We start from the raw sequence: 19,323 nt of genomic DNA on the forward strand, positions 1-19,323 counted from the left end.
GCCCTCTTAAATGGTGTGGCTGCCTGGTTATGGAACCACACTTTGAAACGTTTTGCTGACAGAAATACCCTTTTTGATGTTGTTTTGTAACTCCTCCAGTATACCTTCACATGACGGAAGAGGAACTACGACTTCAAACCTATCACCGAGGAGACCATAGAGTTCGGCTCCTAGATGAGCGTCAACTACACACACACACCATCCTCCGGCCTGGAGAAAGGCGCCTACTAATTCTGCACTTAAAACAAACCTAGACTACTGTTTTTAATAAATTGTAACCCTTTTGTTGTTTTCTTTTGACAAGATGTATTAAATGATCAGATATGTTAGTCTGGTTAAGTAAGCATTTGTCAACGGTGATTGGATGTGTTTGTGTTAAACGCTCTACAACAAAGCTTTCTTAGTGTCCAACAAGCTTTCTCTGCCCTTAACCTTGTTCTGAACACCTCCAAAACAAAGGTCATGTGGTTTAGTAAGAAGAATGCCCCTCTCCCACCAGTGTGATTACTACCTCTGAGGTTTAGAGCTTAAGGTAGTCACCTCATACAGTACTTGGGAGTATGGCTAGATGGGACACTCTCCTTTACTCAGCACATATCAAAGCTGCAGGCTAAGGTTACATCTAGACTTGGTTTCCTCTATCGTGAATCGCTCCTCTTTCACCGCAGCTGCCAAACTAACCCTGATTCAGATGACCATCCTACCCATGCTAGACTATGGAGACGTAATTTATAGATCGGCAGGTAAGTGTGCTTTCGAGCGGTTAGATGTTCTTTACCATTCGGCCATCAGATTTGCCACCAATGCTCCTTATAGGACACATCACTGCCTATATATTCCTCTGTAAACTGGTCATTTCTGTATACCCGTCGCAAGACCCACTGGTTGATGCTTGTTTATAAAACCCTCTTAGGCCTCACTCCCCCTATCTGAGATACCTACCGCAGCCCTCATCCTCCACATACAACACCCCGTTCTGCCAGTCACATTCTAAAGGTCCCCAAAGCACACACATCCTGGGTCGCTCCTCTTTCAGTTTGCTGCAGCTAGCGACTGGAATGAGCTGCAAAAAACACTCAAATTGGACCATTTTATCTCCATTCTTCTTCATTCAAAGACTCAATCATGGACACTCTTACTGACAGTTGTGGCTGCTTCTGCTGACGTATTGTTTCTCTATCTTCTTGCCCTTTGTGCTGTTGTCTGTGCCCAATAGCGGTGGCAGGTAGCCTAGAGGTTAGAGTGTTGGGCCAGTAACTGAAGGTTGCTGGATTGAATCCCTGAGGTGACAAGAAAGAATTGTCCTGCTTCTGAGCAAGGCAGTTAACCCACTGTTCCCCAATCATCAAAAACATGGATGTCGATTAAGGCAGCCCCCCCCCCCCCCCCCGCACCTCTCTGATTCAGAAGGGTTGGCTTAAATGCGGAAGACCCATTTCAGTTGAAGGCATTCAGTTGTACAACTGACTAGGTATCCCCCTTTCCCAATAATGTTTGCACCATGTTTTGTGCTGCTGCTATGTTGTGTTGCTACAATGCTGTGTTTCCATGTGTTGCTGCCATGCTATGTTGTCTTAGGTCTCTCTTTATGTAGTGTTGTGGTGTCTCTCTTGTTGTGATGTGTGTTTTGTCCTATATTTTTTTAATTTAGTATTATTTTAAATCCCAGCCMCCGTCCCCGCAGGAGGCCATTTGCCTTTTGGTAGGCCGTCATTGTAAATAAGATTTTGTTCTTAACTGACTTGCCTAGTTAAATAAAGGTTGAAAAAAAACTATGACTAGTAATTTATGGTCCAAGTTGGCCTAGATTAATTATGTTTGCATTATACACCTGCAAACTGAATCATGTTTCATAATAATGAATATGAGTTAGCTCATACTGATAACTGTACTGCCTAGGTGATGGGTTTAGTGATCTTGTAGGCAAGTAACTGAGGGAACGCAACAGTATAATCAATATCTTGCCTTTTGCTAAAAGCAATATCTACCAAGGTATATGTACAGTTGAAGTTTACATACACCTTAACCAAATACAGTTGAAGTCGGAAGTTTACATACACTTAGGTTGGAGTCATTAAAACTCATTTTTCAGTAGCATTTGGGATGCTACCAAAGTGTTCCAGAGGAGCAGCCTGAGTAAGGCTCTGGCCAGAATTACAAATCTTTCATCCCAAATGAGTACTCACTATGTGGTCGATATCTGTGCAGCGCTCAGGCGATCCCCTTCGAGCACGACGTCGGTCTCTGAGGCACTACTTCCATTACTACAGTAATTCTCAGGCTGCGTGTAGCGGTATGTAGGCTTGTCACTTGATGACTGACTATTGATTTATGTGGAATTGTATGAAATGTGAGATTGTATGAAATGTGTTGCCCTGCCTTGTATCAGGATGGTGCACTTGATCAGCAGACCCCAGAAGCCTTATTTCTTGGCCCCTCGCTGCTGCAGTGACCCAACAGCTGCCAGTGTAATATACTGTAACAAAGTTCATTTTTTTACTGAAATGTAAATAAACAGCTTCTGCAGAACACATGGTTTTATATGGGAGAGAGACTATAATATTGTGGCTTGACACTAAAAAGAGCATGGACCTGCAATAACTGTATCAACATAACGTTCATTAAAAAGAGACTGTGACTGGAGTAGACTGTCATATTATCACAGGGTTACATGGGGGAACAGGTGTTTAGTTGRCTTATGGTTTATGTCCTACAAAGCCCATAGAGGATCTAGACTGTAAATAGGAGGAATGGGAAGGGCAGGTAGACAGAGTTTTTCAACCTTAATGCATTCTCTTTGGTAGGTAGTATGATTGAAGCCTGTGCTGGGGTCGCCTGATGGGAGGAGACAGAAACGTGTCAACCCTGATAGAGGCTGATACCTCTCTGGAGAATGTGGGTGAAAGGTTACCTTGGTCAGAGTTCAAAACATATCGTCAGAAAACAAGTGTGTTCTCTCGTCCTCTAAATGAACTCCACATACAGAGTAATAATTTGCTGTATATTTTAAGTATTTAAGTATTTTAAGTGCTGTGATTTTACAGTATGTCTTTGTTTTATAAGGATACTTGAGTTGCTCATAGATGCGTTTCGTAAAGGCACGTAATGTAGCAATGACTTTCCCATTTGAACCTTGGCACAGACAGCAGAGTCATACAAAAAGGTACCTAAGCTTTACATTGAACACGCCCTGTCTTTGTACACCTCTGGCGTAATAGGTGAAAGGTCATTGACATCCACTGGTACAGAGTACAGAACTCAAGTACACACGTGACTTGACCTGACCTTTCTTTCCATGTTAATCATTAAATCAAAAGACCGACTAAGGGAAGTTTTATAGTTGGACTGTAAATATGTCCAGGTGATAAGTTYAGGTGAAATTGTGTATATATATATTTTTACTAAATATCTTGTTTTCATCTAATTGTAATATTCATATATGTAGCTAATTTATTTACATTCCAAATATACAATTATATGCTAATTTGATCACTCTAGCGGCTAGCCTATCCGTTGTTCTGTCTTGTCTTCTGACATGGCTCAATAAAGGAAGTTATTCTGAAACCACAATACTGCTTCCTCTATATGAAACGTTCTAAAGAGAACAAATAGAAGTCTTCTTCCTGTTACAGCGTGTGACACACTGACCAACTGCTCAACTGTTCGTTTTCTTTGTTAGTAAGTCTATTCCTCTCCACCCTGGCATAATGGATAGGTTGTATCTGCTGCTACTGGTGTGCTTACATTCATTCTGGCCTCACTGCCAACCACTGGATCAAGGTACAGTTTTCTATCTATCACTGTTATCTGTACGTGTGGCTGTTTTCTATTATCATTTTGAAATCAGACTGTAATGTAATTGTACCAAAGACTTGTTTTTGTACCAAAGACTTTTTTTGTTTTTGGTTCAAGCACATGAGATAGTATGAAATAAAAAGTAGCAGAAGAATGATGTGTGATTGGTCTGCTGTGTTGGTTATACCTGTCCTTTAGCATCGCTGCGGTTCATTGGGCTGGGGGACTGGGGAGGACTCCCGCTCTTCCCTTACTACACCCCTCATGAGGAGGCCATCGCTGAGGAGATGTCCTGGGCGGCCCAGACCCTGGGCCTGGACTTTGTCCTCAGTCTGGGAGACCACTTCTACTATGGCGGAGTGAAGGACGTGGATGACCCACGCTTCAAGGTCAGTTCACACGAAAACACAGTTCATAGTTCACACTTCAATACACTCAAAACACAGTGGTAATATCATATTGTAAAATGTACGACACTTTGTTAACTACAAAGGGCAGGCTAAATATATTATGATCCATTCTGTGTTGAGATAGGTGTTGTGTACAGTATCAAATCAAAGTGTATTGGTCTCGTACACAGATTTGCAGGTGTTATGTCAGGTGCAGGGAGACGCTTGAGTTCCGTCAGTTCAGTGGAATGTCTCGCAAATACAATACAAATACAGAATAATATAACAATCGAAACAAGAAATAAAGAAATAACGATGAAGGTAGATATATTAGTGAAAATATAAATATGTGGTGTGTACAGACAATATAATTAGGAAAATAAAATGGTATGTACAGTAGTAGGTATATTACGATGAGCTATTCACAGTRGTTCCGTGTTTCTAGCCACCCAGCTTTGTTACAGAGGGAATGTGGTTTGTTGAGTACACAGAGTGACGTAACACASATTGACAGATGAAGCTGTATTAAGATGATAGTGGAGAGKGCACTTTCGCTCAAYGAACTCTTCTTGAGCCATCCCACTGGGCACAGACGCCAATTGGAGACAACGTTGATTCAACCAGTGTGTGCCGATGGATGTGATTATCTTCTTGTGAAAAAAAATAAAGAAGTGAAGCAAATGCCTGCCCTCTTGTGGTAGCATTTTGTAGATTAACTAGTAGATTAACTAGTTCTACAGAGCATTGGCATATTAGTCGTTTTGCAGCCGACAGGATGATATGTAACATAATTATGTTAAAATTGATAATAGAAAATAGGAACAAAAAACATGAGCATTTCCACCATTCTTTTTTCTTTTTTTCCTTTAAAGAAAAATTGACTTGTTTGTGAATTTGCATCAGTCATTTTCCTGGTTTATAATAATATAATTTTTCTTCCTGCAGCACACCTTCGAGCGTGTCTTCTCTCAACCATCACTCGTTGACGTCCCATGGTACCTTGTGGCGGGAAACCACGACCATCTAAAAAATGTGTCTGCTCAGATTGCTTACTCCAACAGATCGGAGAGATGGTGAGCATCTTAACAGTGCACTAGATAAACTGTGTGTTTTGATTGTTTTCACCACATCCTGAATACAATATTTGGTCCCACTTTAAAAGTACAACTTATTAAGGCTTTATATAGCATCCATAAAGGATTCACAAATCCTCTATAAGAGAATTTCATGGTATATAAAGGGTGAAATAAACAATCCCACTATAGGGTGAATTGACAAATTCGCACTGTGAATATTTATAAGACATAAGCTTACAGAGGATTTGTGAAGCCTTTATGCAGTGCTTAAGAATTATTACTGTATGCTATATACTGTAYACTGAGTGTACAAAACATTAGGAACACCTTCCTAATATTGAGTTGCATGCCCTTTTGCCCTCAGAACAGCCTCAATTTGTCGGTGCATGKACTCTACAGGGGGTCAAAAGCATTCCACAGAGATGCTGGCCCATGTTGACTCTAACGCTTTCCCACAGTTGTGTCAAGTTGACTGGATGTCCTTTGGGTGKTGGACCTTTTTTGATACACACGGGAAACTGTTGAGCATGAAAAACCCAGYAGCGTTGCAGTTCTTGAACTTGACACATTCAAACCAGTGCACCTGGCACCTATCACCATACCCCATTCAAAGCCACTTTGGGAGGGGGTTCTAGACTGATGTGTGGAATTGTTTTAAGATGGTCATACTATGGATCATTTAGCTATTTRATTGGACAAACGTTTGGACACACCTACTCATTCAAGRGTTTTTCTTTATTTTTACTATTTTCGACATAGTAGAATAATAGTGAAGACATCAAAACTATGAAATAACACATGGAATCATGTAGTAACAAAAAAGTGTTAAACAAATCAACATATATTTTAGATTCTTCAAATTAGCCACCCTTTGCACACTCTTGGCATTCTCTCAACCAGCTTCACCTGGAATGCTTTTCCAACAGTCTTGAAGGAGTTCCAACATATGCTGAGCATTTGTTGGCTGCTTTTCCTTCACTCTGGTCCTACTCATCCCAAACCATTTCAATTGGATTAAGGTTGGGCGATTGTGTAGGCCAGGTCATCTGATGCAGTACTCCATCACTCTCCTTGGTCAAATAGTCCTTACACAGCCTAGAGGTGTATTTTGGGTCATTGTCCTGTTGAAAAACARATGATAGTCCCACTAAGTGCAAAACAGATGGGATGGGGTATTGCTGCAGAATGCTGTGGTACCAATGCTGGTTAAGTGTGCCTTGAATTCTAAATAAATCACAGACAGTGTCACCAGCAAAGCACCTMCACACCATCATTCCTCCATGCTTCACGGTGGAAACCACACATGCAGAGATCATCTGTTCACCTACTCTGCGTCTCACAAAGACATGGCGATTGGAACCCAAAATCTCAAATTTGGACTCATCAGAMCAAAGGACAGATTTCCACCGGTYTAATGTCTATTACTCATGTTTCTTGGCCAAAGCAAGGCTCTTCTTCTCATTGGTGTCCTTTAGTAGTGGTTTCTTTGCAGCAATTTGACCATGAATGCCTGATTCACGCAGTCTCCTCTGAACAGTTGATGTTGAGATGTGTCTGTTACTTGAACTCTGTGAAGCATTTATTTGGGCTGCAATCGGACGTGTAGTTAACTCTAATGAACTGATCCTCTGCAGCAGTGGTAACTCTGGGTCTTCCTTTCCCTGTGGCGGTCCTCATGAGAGCCAGTTTCATCATAGCTCGATGGTTTTTGCGACTGCACTTGAAGAAACTTTCAAAGTTCTTGAAATGTTCCGCATTGACTGACCTTCATGTCTTAAAGTAATTATGGACTGTCGTTTCTCTTTGCTTATTTGAGCTGTTCTTGCCATAATATGGACCAAATAGGGCTATCTTCTGTATACCACCCCTAACTTGTCACAAGACACCTGCATTAAGAAGGAAAGAAATTACACAAACAAGGCATACCTGTTGATTAAAATGCATTCCAGGTGACTACCTCATGAAGCTGGTTGAGAGAATGYCAAGAGTGTGCAAAGCTGTCATCAAGGCAAAGGGTGGCTACTTTGAAGATTCTCAAATAAACATATATTTTGATTTGTTTAACACTCTACAATGTTGAAAAAAAGAAAAAGAAAGAAAGAAAAACCCTGGAATGAGTAGGTGTATCCAAACTTTTGACTCGTACTGTGTACACATTTTTTCGAGATAAAATATTGAATTTCGCCTTTACTACAATTATTATTGTTATGATATTTMTTTTTACACATATTTAACCCCTTTTATGGGGGTAGGCACAAAACTACCTCCAWACACCATAATTYTTTCTACCGGTTACCTTCAGACAAGTCCCATGACACTAGTGGAGGTGTTAGAGAAAAACAGTGAACACCATCATATTCGTGACAATGTCCCATTTCCACAGTGGGGTCAAATTAGTTTGGTCGCTTCAAACAGAAGTTGGCACATCAACGGTACCGACTTCAGATGAGTCCCATGACACTTGTGGGGGTCATAGAGCAAAACGGAGAACACCATCGTGTTCGTGAGTGAGAGTCTCGCCTTTCCATAGAGTGGTCATAATAGTTTGTAGGCTGTTCGGACGCTACAGACAATTTCGTGTGAAGATTTTTGGGATGTCTAATGGTWGGACAAACACCGCTCTAGCTCTGCCACTTTTCACTGCTGATGTGGAAGTGCGATTGAGACGCATCCAATGCAAAAAAACTGATATCTCTAGCTTAAACTGATGAGTTTTGATGGGGATTTAATCGACTCTAGGGGGTTTAAATCTTTTGTCTTGCCCATTCACCCTCTGAATGGCACACACATAATCCATGTCTCAATTGACACCAGGCTTGAAAATCATTATTTAACYGGTCTCCTCCCCTTAATCTACACCAATTTGAAGTGACATGARTAAGGGATCATAGTTTTCACCTGGATTCAACTGGTCAGTCTGTCACTGAAAGAGCAGGAGTTCTTAATGTTTTGTATAATCAGTGTATATAGCCTTTATTAGTTGTAATTAGTTTAAAGTGGGACCCAATATTCATATTCAACTTATCAGATGCTTTATTCCAAATTGTGCATACACTTTTAGTATGCGATCCCTGTGGGAAATGCCCACAACCTTTTTGTTGCTTACCAACTGAGCTACACAGAACCATAATGGCCGTGTTCTTCTCTCCTCGTTACCTCAGGAGGTTCCCTGAGTTGTACTATGAGCTCAAGTTCAAGGTTCCCCAGAGTAACGTGTCAGTGACTGTCCTGATGGTTGACACCGTAGTGCTATGTGGGAACACCTATGAGGGGACCCAGCCCAAAGGAGAAGAGGACCCGGAGGCTGCTGCCAAGCAGTTAGACTGGATCAACTCCAGACTGGCAAACAGCAAGTAAGTCCATATGGTCCAGTTTCCTGGACCTAGATTAAGCATAGTGTGTACTTAAGATCCTATGTTTGACCTGTTGTGTTTTAGTGCCAGTTTCTCGAATCTAGATTAAGCATAGTCCTGGACTGAAAAGCCGAATGGAGATTTGACTCTGCTTTTCAGTCCAGGACTAGGCTTAATCTAGATTCGAGAAACTGGCCCTAAAACACAACAGATCAAACACAGCCTCTTAAGTACACTGTTCAATTACATCTGTCAAACCACTGAGGTAGAACAGCAGACAACTTAACACTTAAATAAGACGTGGATGGATTCAATGTTTTTCCCGGTTCAGAGGAAAGAAAAGTCTCCGATCTGACAAGTTGTTGTTTGAGTCTCGGGAAAAGAATGTGAAGATTTCAGAGCATGTTTGTAGGGATCCCTGACTGACTAGCCTCCTCCACTCTCAAAACTCCACTCCTCCACTCTCATCACTTTTTTAATCAAGAGACCTTCGCAACACATACATTCCTCAAGCTGTTACCGTAGGAGGACTAGATACTCCTGTAACAGAAAAGGTTCAGTAAGCCAGACTTACATTATGAGTAACCTTGCCTGAGACAAATAATTGTTTTAGCTCCCCGAAGCGAATTGCTAGGCTTTAGCTCAGCCGGCTAACACAGTCTTGTGTCTATCTTTTTCTCCCAGGTCAGAGTTCATTGTGGTAGCTGGTCATTATCCTGTGTGGTCCATTGGTGATCACGGCCCCACTAAGTGTCTTGTGGATAGACTACGGCCACTGCTGAAGAAGTATGATGTCACAGTCTATCTGAGTGGTCATGACCACAGTATACAGGTGGGTTATCATGCATGTTATGACCATATACGTACATACAATAACATGGGTTCAATGTTACAGTTTGAATAGACAAATGTTACCATTTCAGTCACTTATTTGAACAACTGATGTTGACCTGACTTTCCATACTCCTACCAGTTTATCAGAGAGGATGATGGGAGTTCTTATGTGGTCAGCGGGAGCGGGGCCTTTACAGAAATTTCCATTCATAACATCAACAGCTTCCCGTCTTCATGGCAACGGTTCTCCAACGCTGTCAATCATACATCCGGTGGGTTCGCTTACTTTGAAGTCACAGAGAACAATATGACTGTCAGCTACATCCAGACTGATGGGAAATGTGTTTACCAAACAGGACTGGCAAAACGCAAAGTCTGACACAGGCAACGGCATCACGCGATGTTCATTGTTGACTTACTGCAGGCCTAATATGCTGACTGTTTCTAAGAGCATACTGTATCTTTAAGCAGTTTACAAAACTGAAAACATCTCCTCATTCTAGTTCAATGAATCTTAACTCTTTATTTTCCTTTTGGTTAATAATTGTCTTGGACTGTAACAAAAAAATTTAAATATGATTTTCTCTGAATTTTAATGTTTTGAATGTGTTTTATTTTTCTTGGAGATCCCCACCCCCAAAATTGTGTGAAATAATTGTCAGTTGAGTGACCTGTAGGTGGTGCTGGTTAGACCTTTTTGCAGGAACTACACAAGACTGATGTCTGCTGTGATAACGCTCAAGTTGCGTAATCTTTCTCACCAGACATAGTCACATTAACATAACATACACCCACTATTCAACAATGTCTCATATCAAAGATAAACACATTACCACAAATTAATGATAAGACTTTATTGTGAAAATGCCAATAAAATCAAACAAGAGTACCATATTAGTACCAGACTCCACAGTTATAAAAGTGTTTAATTTTGCTTTGATTATTTTACATCATGTTTTATCATCTAACTGTTTGGTATACACTRAGTGTACAAAATATAAAGAACACCTTCCTAATATTGAGTTGCAACACATTTGCCCTCAGTACAACCTCAATTCTTCGGGGTATGAACTCTACAAGGTGTCGAGAGAGCGTCCCATAGGGATGCCGGCCCATGTTGACTCCACTACTTCCCACAGTTATTTCAAGTTGGCTGGATGTCCTTTGAGTGGTGGACCATTCTTGATACACACGGGAAACTGTTGAGCGTGAGAAACCCAGCAGCATTGCAGTTATTGACGCACTCAAACCGGTGCACAGGGCACCTACTAACATACCCCGTTCAAAGGCACTTACAGTAAATCTTTTGTCTTGCCCATTCACCCTCTGAATAGCACACATACATAATCCATGTCTCAATTGTCTCAAGGCTTAAAAACTATTATTTAATCTGTCTCCTCCACTTCATCTACACTGATTGAAGTGGATTTAACGGGTGACATGAATAAGGGATCATAGCTTTCACCTGGATTCACCTGGTAAGTCTATATTATGGAAAGAGCAGCTGTTCCTAATGTGTTGTACACTCAGTATAAATATATTAAATATCTATAAGGCAAAACTTACGCAAAATAATTTAGTTTCAACATATAGGCTACTGTATCTACTGATCCCCTAAATGTTTAAAATAACCTAAAATACAAAGATTACTTTCAGAATGGCTACACATAATAAATTAAGCATCTTAATAAAAAATGATATATATAATCCTACTAATCTTAATTTCCCATATGATTTAGTACTCAGCAGTCTCCCAAAATAAAGTTATATTTTACCAAAGATYATATCAAGTTAAAAACGATATAAAACACAATAAAATAAGAGTTGGTAGTGTTTCTAAAAGCTAATAATCACAGCAGTAGAAGTACCAGTTACAAAATCAAAAAGGAGGATATTTGCAGCATTGTATGGAAACAAAATATACACTACAGTACGTGTACCATATTCACTGTGCAGTTTCACAGAAACAAAATGGTGAACTCCAGTGTTTGACAGTGGAATGTTGAACTGGGGCTGCCCCTGCAGACTCCCTTTCAAAGTGTAAATCCAGTTAAGTTGTACCTTGTATTCCCAAGTGTGTGTCAATGATGCACTCCCTTTTTACACACTTCTTAGTGGGACTCCCTCTTTTCCACTTCTGTTGGCATTCCTTCTGCGTTTGCAGCACACCACTGTGACTCCGATAGCCACTACTATGATCATAATGATAAGTAGGATGACCGTGGCGATCACACCGATCCCATACTCTGGAGAGGAAATAGGGTTGTGAACCATTATTGGGCTAGACGGTGATTCACACGCACACACAAACACACACACACACACAGGGACTTTTCCAGTGTTGCATTTCACAATCATTCTAAACATTAGTAGTTCATGTTCTTATTTTATCCTTCGCATTCCCATCCTGATTGGCCCACTAGGAGATATGATCAGCACCTATAACCCTCTTCTCATCATGAATGATTCTACATTTGTAATACTAGGACTTGGCATTAGCTAAGTGGCTAAGGATTCGATATCCTCAGTACCACAGATGCATTCCTGAACTCCCTTAAAAATATAATGGCCAACATGAATTATCGAGTTGCAGAATATATTAAAACAGGGCCAAATTCCCTTAATGAACACAACTTGTCAAAAAGATCAAGGCTGACCCATGAGCCAGAAATGTATTTAAATTATATATAATTATATATAAAAAATATATAAATATATATATATATATATATATTTTTTTAAATGTAACCTTTATTTAACTAGGCAAGTCAGTTAAGAACAAATTCTTATTTACAATGACGGCCTACACCGGCCAAACCCGGACGACGCTGGGCCAATTATTTGCCGCCCTATGGGACTCCCAATCACGGCCGGTTGTGATACAGCCTGGAATCGAACCAGGGTGTCTGTAGTGACACGGTAGGACCTGAGATGCAGTGCCTTCGACTGCTGCGCSTCTCGGGAGAATAAAAGACACCAACCCTGCTACAGTAAACCTCAGTAGTACTACTTATCACGATAATATATACGTACAGTGGCTTGCGAAAGTATTCACCCCCCATGGCATTTTTCCTACTTTGTTGCCTTACAACCTGGAATTGAAATAGATTTTTGGGGGGGATTTGTATCATTTGATTTACACAACATGCCTACGACTTTGAAGATGCAAAATATTTTTGTGAAACAAACAAGAATTTGTCAAAAAAACGGAAAACTTGAGAGCGCAGAACTATTCACCCCCCCAAAGTCAATACTTTGTAAAGCCACCTTTTGAAGCAATTACAGCTGCAAGTCTCTTGGGGTATGGCTCTATAAGCTTGGCACATCTAGCCACTGGGATTTTTGCCCATTCTTCAAGGCAAAACTGCTCCAGCTCCTTCAAGTTGGATGGATTCCGCTTGTGTACAGCAATCTTTAAGTCATACCACAGATTCTCAATTGGATTGAGGTCTGGGCTTTGACTAGGCCATTCCAAGACATTTAAATGTTTCCCTTTTAAATACATGAATGTTGCTTTAGCAGTATCCTTTGGGTCATTGTCCTGCTGGAAGGTGAACCTCCGTCCCAGTCTCAAATCTCTGGAAGACTGAAACAGGTTTCCCTCAAGAATTTTCCTGTATTTAGCACCATCCATCATTCCTACAATTCTGACCAGTTTCCCAGTCCCTGCAGATGAAAAACATTCCCGCAGCATGATGCTGCCACCACCATGCTTCACTGTAGGGATGCTGTTCTCGGGGTGATGAGAGGTGTTGGGTTTGCGCCAGACATAGCGTTTTCCTTGATGGCCAAAAAGCTCAATTTTAGTCCCATCTGAATGGAGTACCTTCTTCCATATGTTTGGGGAGTCTCCCACATGCATTTTGGCGAACACCAAGCAGGTTTGCTTATTTTTTTCTGGCCACTCTTCCCTAAAGCTCAGCTCTGTGGAGTGTATGACTTAAAGTGTCCTATGGACAGATACTCCTATCTCCGCTGTGGATCTTTGCGGCTCCTTCAGGGTTATCTTTGGTCTCTTTAATGCCTCTCTGATTAATGCCCTCCTTGCCTCGTCCGTGAGATTTGGTGGGGGGTCCTTTCTTGGCAGGTTTGTTGTGGTGCCATATTCTTTCAATTTTTTAAATAATGGATTTAATGGTGCTCCGTGGGATATTCAAAGTTTCAGATATTTTTTTATAACCCAACCCTGATCTGTACTTCTCCACAACTTTGTCCCTGACCTGTTTGGAGAGCTCCTTGGTCTTCATAGTGCCRCTTGCTTGGTGATGCCCCTTGCTTAGTGGTGTTGTAGACTCTGGGGCCTTTAAGAACAGGTGTATATATACTGAGATCATGTGACACTTAAATAAAGACCACCTGTGTGCAATCTAACTAATTATGTGACTTCKGAGGTAATTGGTTGCACCAGACCTTATTTAGGGGCTCCAATGCAAAGGGGGTGAATACATATGCACGCACCACTTTTCCATTTTTTTTAAACAAGTTTATTTTTTTCTTCATTTCACTTCACCAATTTTGATTATTTAGTGTATGTCCATTACATTAAATCCAAATAAAAACCCATTTAAAATTACAGGTTGTAATACAACAAAATAGGAAAAATGCCAAGGGGGCTAAATACTTTTGCAAGGCACTTTATACCACTTAGCAGATGCTTTAATCCAAAGCCACTAGCAGTACAGTGTTTTGTRTGTGTATGTGATCCCTGTGGGACTTGAAACCACAACCATGGCATTGTTAGTATCCTTACCTTCAAAGATGGACTTATCGTCGCCCGGTGAGCACTGTCTTTGACTGAGCTCTCCCAGCTGTTTGTCTGTGCTGCGGGAGGGGATGTAGGCCTGCACGTTGAAGCAGTAACTCACTCCGGGATCTACATCCCTCCTGTCTAASTCTATCTCACTGCTTGCAGAGATCTTCGTTTTCTAGAGGGAGAATTACATAAAGAAGAGCTTGTATTATGTCATAAAACTATCAAATATTCATAAAAATATTTTGGTTGAGACGTTGATCAATGACATTCAAACCTATATAACCTATATTCACCCACTCAAAAAGACGGCCAAAAGTGAGTTGAATTTCTAATGTGTTATCACTATGCTTTCATCCATCTAAAAGCACAACCAAATTCCAATAGAAAAACAATGTCTGATTTTTGGTTTAGTTGTCACCCAAACGTCTATCACAACGCTTTCAACCATTTAAAAAGCACAGCAAAGTTCAACGGGAATACAATATCAAATATTTTGTTTATTTATACAACAGATGAATGTGTTATCACTTTGCTTGGTCAGAACCAAATGACCTGGATTGCAGTTGAGATTACATTAAAAGTACATGGTGCAATTAATCAATGCCGTTTGATTCTACGCAGATTATTACAGTAATTGTGAAGATCTCCACAGACCTGCGATGACCTATGCATGCCATCTTGAACATGCAYGCTTCATATGACTACATAAGAAGATATGTATAGTTACGGTAGCATCAAAATGTGACCATGGATTTGTTACTCATTTTACGGTTGAATGTTACATTAGTTTGTAAGAGAAGCCTTAACTTTGGGCTATTTACTGAATTACAAAAGTCATATAAATTGTGTTTGGTTGACAATGCAACCATATATTAACATTTAAAGTCTCTGCTGCTTGGATATTTCCATCTGAGCCACTGGCTAAATCCCATTCTTAAACTTATATTTTTGTTTGAGTTGGAGATGTGAATCCAACATATMATTTGTTAACTTGTCCACAAGTTAATAATCTAGTTATTGGATTTCAAAATTAATATTGAATTGTGTTTGGTTGTCATCTCAAACCAAAATCTCAAACCAAAAGTTTAAAAACATGGACTAAATCAAATCAAACTTTAAATGCACTTTAAATAAAGTAAGATTTTATTTAGTCTTATTCTTTAACTTAAATGTTTGGTTGAGATGGAGATGTGAATCCAACATATCAATTACTCATTTGTATACAAACTGGAATTAAAGCCAGACTAAGTCGGTGRCACAGATGGAACTATCCTAGCAGATGGAACATCTTCAAATATTGATATTTGGTTGCGTTGACAACCAAACCCAATTCAATATCTAAGGGCTAAACGCCGACGTTCTGTACATTACCTTGGAAATAATGGACGACTCAGCGGGACAAGGCGTAGCCAAGTCCCTTTGCGGAGTTCATTTCAAACAGAGGTATTTATCAAATCAAATTTCAAATCAAATGTATTTATATAGCCCTTCTTACATCAGCTGATATATCAAAGTGCTGTACAGAAACCCTGCCTAAAACCCCAAACAGCAAGCAATGCAGGTGTAGAAGCACGGTGGCTAGGAAAAACTCCCATGAAAGGCCAAAACCTAGGAAGAAACCTAGAGGAACCAGGCTATGAGGGGTGGCCAGTCCTCTTCTGGCTGTGCCGGAATGACATATATAGCAACAGTGAATCTATTTTGTTTTTAAGTGGAGATTTTTCAACAATCATTCTCACAATTGCACATTGGTTATAATCAGTGACAAATATCATAGCTTGGCAGGGCTGGGCTTGGGTAAAACCCTGGATAGGAGATGAAAGGGTAGATAAATTCTCCAGTAGGAGGTGCTGCCAAGCTTATAGTTATTTTTTTCTGATAGTGGATATTACGTTGAAGATCTGCCATTGTTTTAAAAAGGTACAAATTCAACATATTTCATACAAGGTTTGTCTATGTTGAAAATTGGTTACCATGATGACATAATCCTGTAGTTTATATTTTACCCTTAAAACAACAACAATTCTAATTTATTTTCTACCTAGATTCCATGTCACAATATGTTGACAAATTACACTGAAACAACATTGATTTAACCTCTTTAACCTCTTTCTGTTCTGACCGATTCAGTGGGAGGGAGAGATTTGCAATATAATCAGAAGTGAGCTTTGCAAAACTTATATCATCCACTGCATTTCATTTAATTATATTCCTTGACTTGCTCCTTTAAGGAGCTTACACAATTGACGAATGTCCTCTATCTCACTTGGTTTGGCCCCAGGCTCTAGTTCTTTGAGGAACTGTAAATATCTAGTGTAGGGCTGCCACTTTTATTACCCTCCCCTTTGAGCTTACCTTGCCTGTGCTTGTTGCTTTCCCAAAGGTGACTTTGTACTGCAGCTCATCAGCGAAGACATCCCGGATGGTTTTCTGTTGGTTCTGCTCGTTGAACAGGGCTGTGAGAGGGTCTTCTACATACAGGGTGATCTTCCTCTTGTCTTTGCTCACCTCGATCTTGAACTTAGGTCTGCCTATAAGCGCTGGAAGGRAAATAACAGTAGAGATTGACATGCTTGCTTGTCACATTTGGAGCCACTTCGCATGTGGAAAATATAGTATGCACTGGTATGCCAGCGCAACCAAAGGTTTCTATAAGAATGGGGTGCTTGTCTGGGTACATGTGGAAAATGTGCATTGATATGACAGGTGGTAGTTGGGTTACTTAGTGTCTTCGTAGGGACAAAATAGTATAAATGGTATGACATGTAGTGTAGGTGGCTGCGATGCAATACTTACTGTCTTCGTAGGGGGTGAACCTCTCCGAGGTTGTGTGGGGGAACTCTATGAGGTCAGAGTTCACACCACGTAGAGGTTCTGAGAGGACGTCAGCGGAGTATATGGCCTTCAGGTCCACCAGAGAGTTGGACAGGTCACACTCTGTCGCCATAGTCCTGATACAGTGTTGGTTCTTCTTTCTGTTCTGACCGATTCTGAAATAAAGAAGATATTTATGATWYWGTCACAACATTGTTCTGATACTGTTAGCGTTCCCCTCTCTGTTCTGGCCAATACTGAAATAGACGTAATGGTAGGTTTCAGTCAAAGGATTATCATTATCTTCAAACATGTTTTTTTTGGTTCTATTTAGGTCATTCATTGGGTCTGGGTTTTTATCTTAGTTCAACAATAAGAAAAGTACCACATTTTATTTTAATATTTGACTTGCATTATAATATTTTTCTCATTGCACCACATATCACACAAATTGTACTTAAATAAATACAACATTTGTATTCCTTATTTTTTTATTGAACTATTCACCAGGTTAAGATACTTCAATTCCTGAAAATCCTTTTAGCGGATCTAAATTGTAGTCTGATCACATCAGTCCTCACATATTTTCTCACATTGTTCCTGCTCTCCTAAATCTTTCCTGCCCTCCAACACATCACCCCGACTCTTCAAGGTCAGAGACCGAGTCTGGGAATAGGTTAGTGCATACTTACCATGATAATGTTATATAGGCACGGTCTTCTTAATATTTACTGGAGACATAGGCTAGTGTGTGTGTGTGTCTCTGTGTGTGTGTGTGTCTCTGTGTGTGTCTCTGTGTGTGTGTCTCTGTGTGTGTGTCTCTGTGTGTGTGTCTCTGTGTGTGTGTCTCTGTGTGTGTGTTGTTCCGTCTTCCTGTAAATGCAAAAACCAGTAATATCAGTATGTAAATGCTTTACTTACACAGAATATTCAACGGTGTATGAATAGTTTGAAGGTTTAGGATCCCACATAAGCAGTGTTTTGAAGTTGATAGACAACCAAGAAACGTTCTGTGCCTTGGGATAGTCCCCTACAAAAAGAGCAAGATCAGTTAACTACATGTAATGTTAGACATTGACAATGAGTGAAACTAAAAATGATTAGGTACAGTGTGAGGTACAGTGTGCCTTTTCATGAGAGGGTCACAGGGTGCATTGCCTGTACTGTAAACCAGGCTGGTTCCAAGAAATTGCCAACGAATAATTAGGACATAATGGCTTTTAAATGCAGTATCAGCATCATTTGATTAATCCATATACTATCGTTCTAGTGTACAGCGTTTAGGATTGTAGACTATATTTTAATTGTTCATGATGTTTCTGACTCACCTGAAACACAGCTTGTAAAAAAGAATGCAGAACACAATGTGGTAAAAATTAGCCTTTCCATTTTCAACATTGTATATTCCAACAGGTCAGTGTAAAAACAATAATCCCGTCGAGGTAGAGTTAGGTGAATGCGGAATTTAGATGCACACAGCAGCGGTGGTCTCAAAAGTAAAACAACTCTCTCTTTGTTTAGAAAAATCCCTTTGAACAGACGTGCGTCTCGGATAAAAAAATGCTGGCGATATTAGAATGGTGTGGTCGGCGACGATTCACCTCTGATAATTCAGTCTCCTTGTCTCAGCCAGCTATATCTGTCAAACGCACTGTCTAGCGACATAAAGACGCGTGTGTCGACCAAATAAGGATTGTCCGGTTTGTGGTTTCTTGCCTGGTGGGATGGGCTTATGAGAGTTTAGTGTAATGCAACTTGCTGAACTTTATGTGATGAGAAAATGATCGTGGCCTGTATTTCAAACAGCAGCTGCTGTGTCGCTCCACCAATGTTCGGTCAAAAAAGTATCGACACTGAAACTGCAACAATTTCTAAGAATTTACTGTGTTACAGTTCATACAAGGACATCTGTAAATTGAAATGAATTCATGGATTTCACATGACTGTAAAAGCTGATATGCATCTGTTGGTCACATATACCTTAAGAAAAAGGTAGGGGCATGGATCAGAAAACCAGTCAGCATTTCCATAGAGTTGATCAGGCTGTTAAATATTGTCCCACTCCTTTTCAATGGCAGTGCAAAGTTGCTGGATATTGGCGGGAACTGGAACACCCTGTCATACACATCGATCCAGAGCATCCCAAACGTGCGCAATGGGTGGCATGTATGGTGAGTATGCAGGCCATGGAAGAACTGGGATATTTTACAGCTTCCAGGAATTGTGTACAGATCCTTGCAACATGGGGCTGTGCATTATCATGTTGAAACATGAGGTTATGGTGGCAGATGAATGTTTCGACAATGGGC

General features: G+C 40.3%; 2 protein-coding genes across 2 annotated transcripts; one reads left to right on the forward strand and one right to left on the reverse strand.

The window, feature by feature from the left end:
- The first annotated feature begins 3,359 nt into the window (after nt 1–3,359).
- Nucleotides 3,360–10,043, forward strand: LOC111973011 (tartrate-resistant acid phosphatase type 5). Its single transcript, XM_024000137.2, has 6 exons — nt 3,360–3,780; nt 3,994–4,184; nt 5,130–5,257; nt 8,422–8,613; nt 9,298–9,445; nt 9,587–10,043. Exons 1-6 carry the CDS (start codon nt 3,708–3,710, stop codon nt 9,824–9,826), a joined length of 972 nt encoding a protein of 323 aa, XP_023855905.1. The 5' UTR covers nt 3,360–3,707; the 3' UTR covers nt 9,827–10,043.
- A 243-nt stretch (nt 10,044–10,286) lies between these two features.
- LOC111973012 (tissue factor-like) lies at nt 10,287–18,713 on the reverse strand. Its single transcript, XM_024000138.2, has 6 exons — nt 18,343–18,713; nt 17,936–18,044; nt 16,997–17,190; nt 16,556–16,740; nt 14,198–14,372; nt 10,287–11,693 (listed from the first exon to the last, which is right to left on the reverse strand). The coding sequence occupies exons 1-6, from the start codon at nt 18,410–18,412 to the stop codon at nt 11,548–11,550; spliced, it is 879 nt and encodes a 292-aa protein (XP_023855906.1). The 5' UTR covers nt 18,413–18,713; the 3' UTR covers nt 10,287–11,547.
- Nucleotides 18,714–19,323: the final 610 nt, after the last annotated feature.

This window comes from Salvelinus sp. IW2-2015, linkage group LG14 (genome assembly GCF_002910315.2).
Source record: "Salvelinus sp. IW2-2015 linkage group LG14, ASM291031v2, whole genome shotgun sequence".
NCBI classification, from domain to species: domain Eukaryota; kingdom Metazoa; phylum Chordata; class Actinopteri; order Salmoniformes; family Salmonidae; genus Salvelinus; species Salvelinus sp. IW2-2015.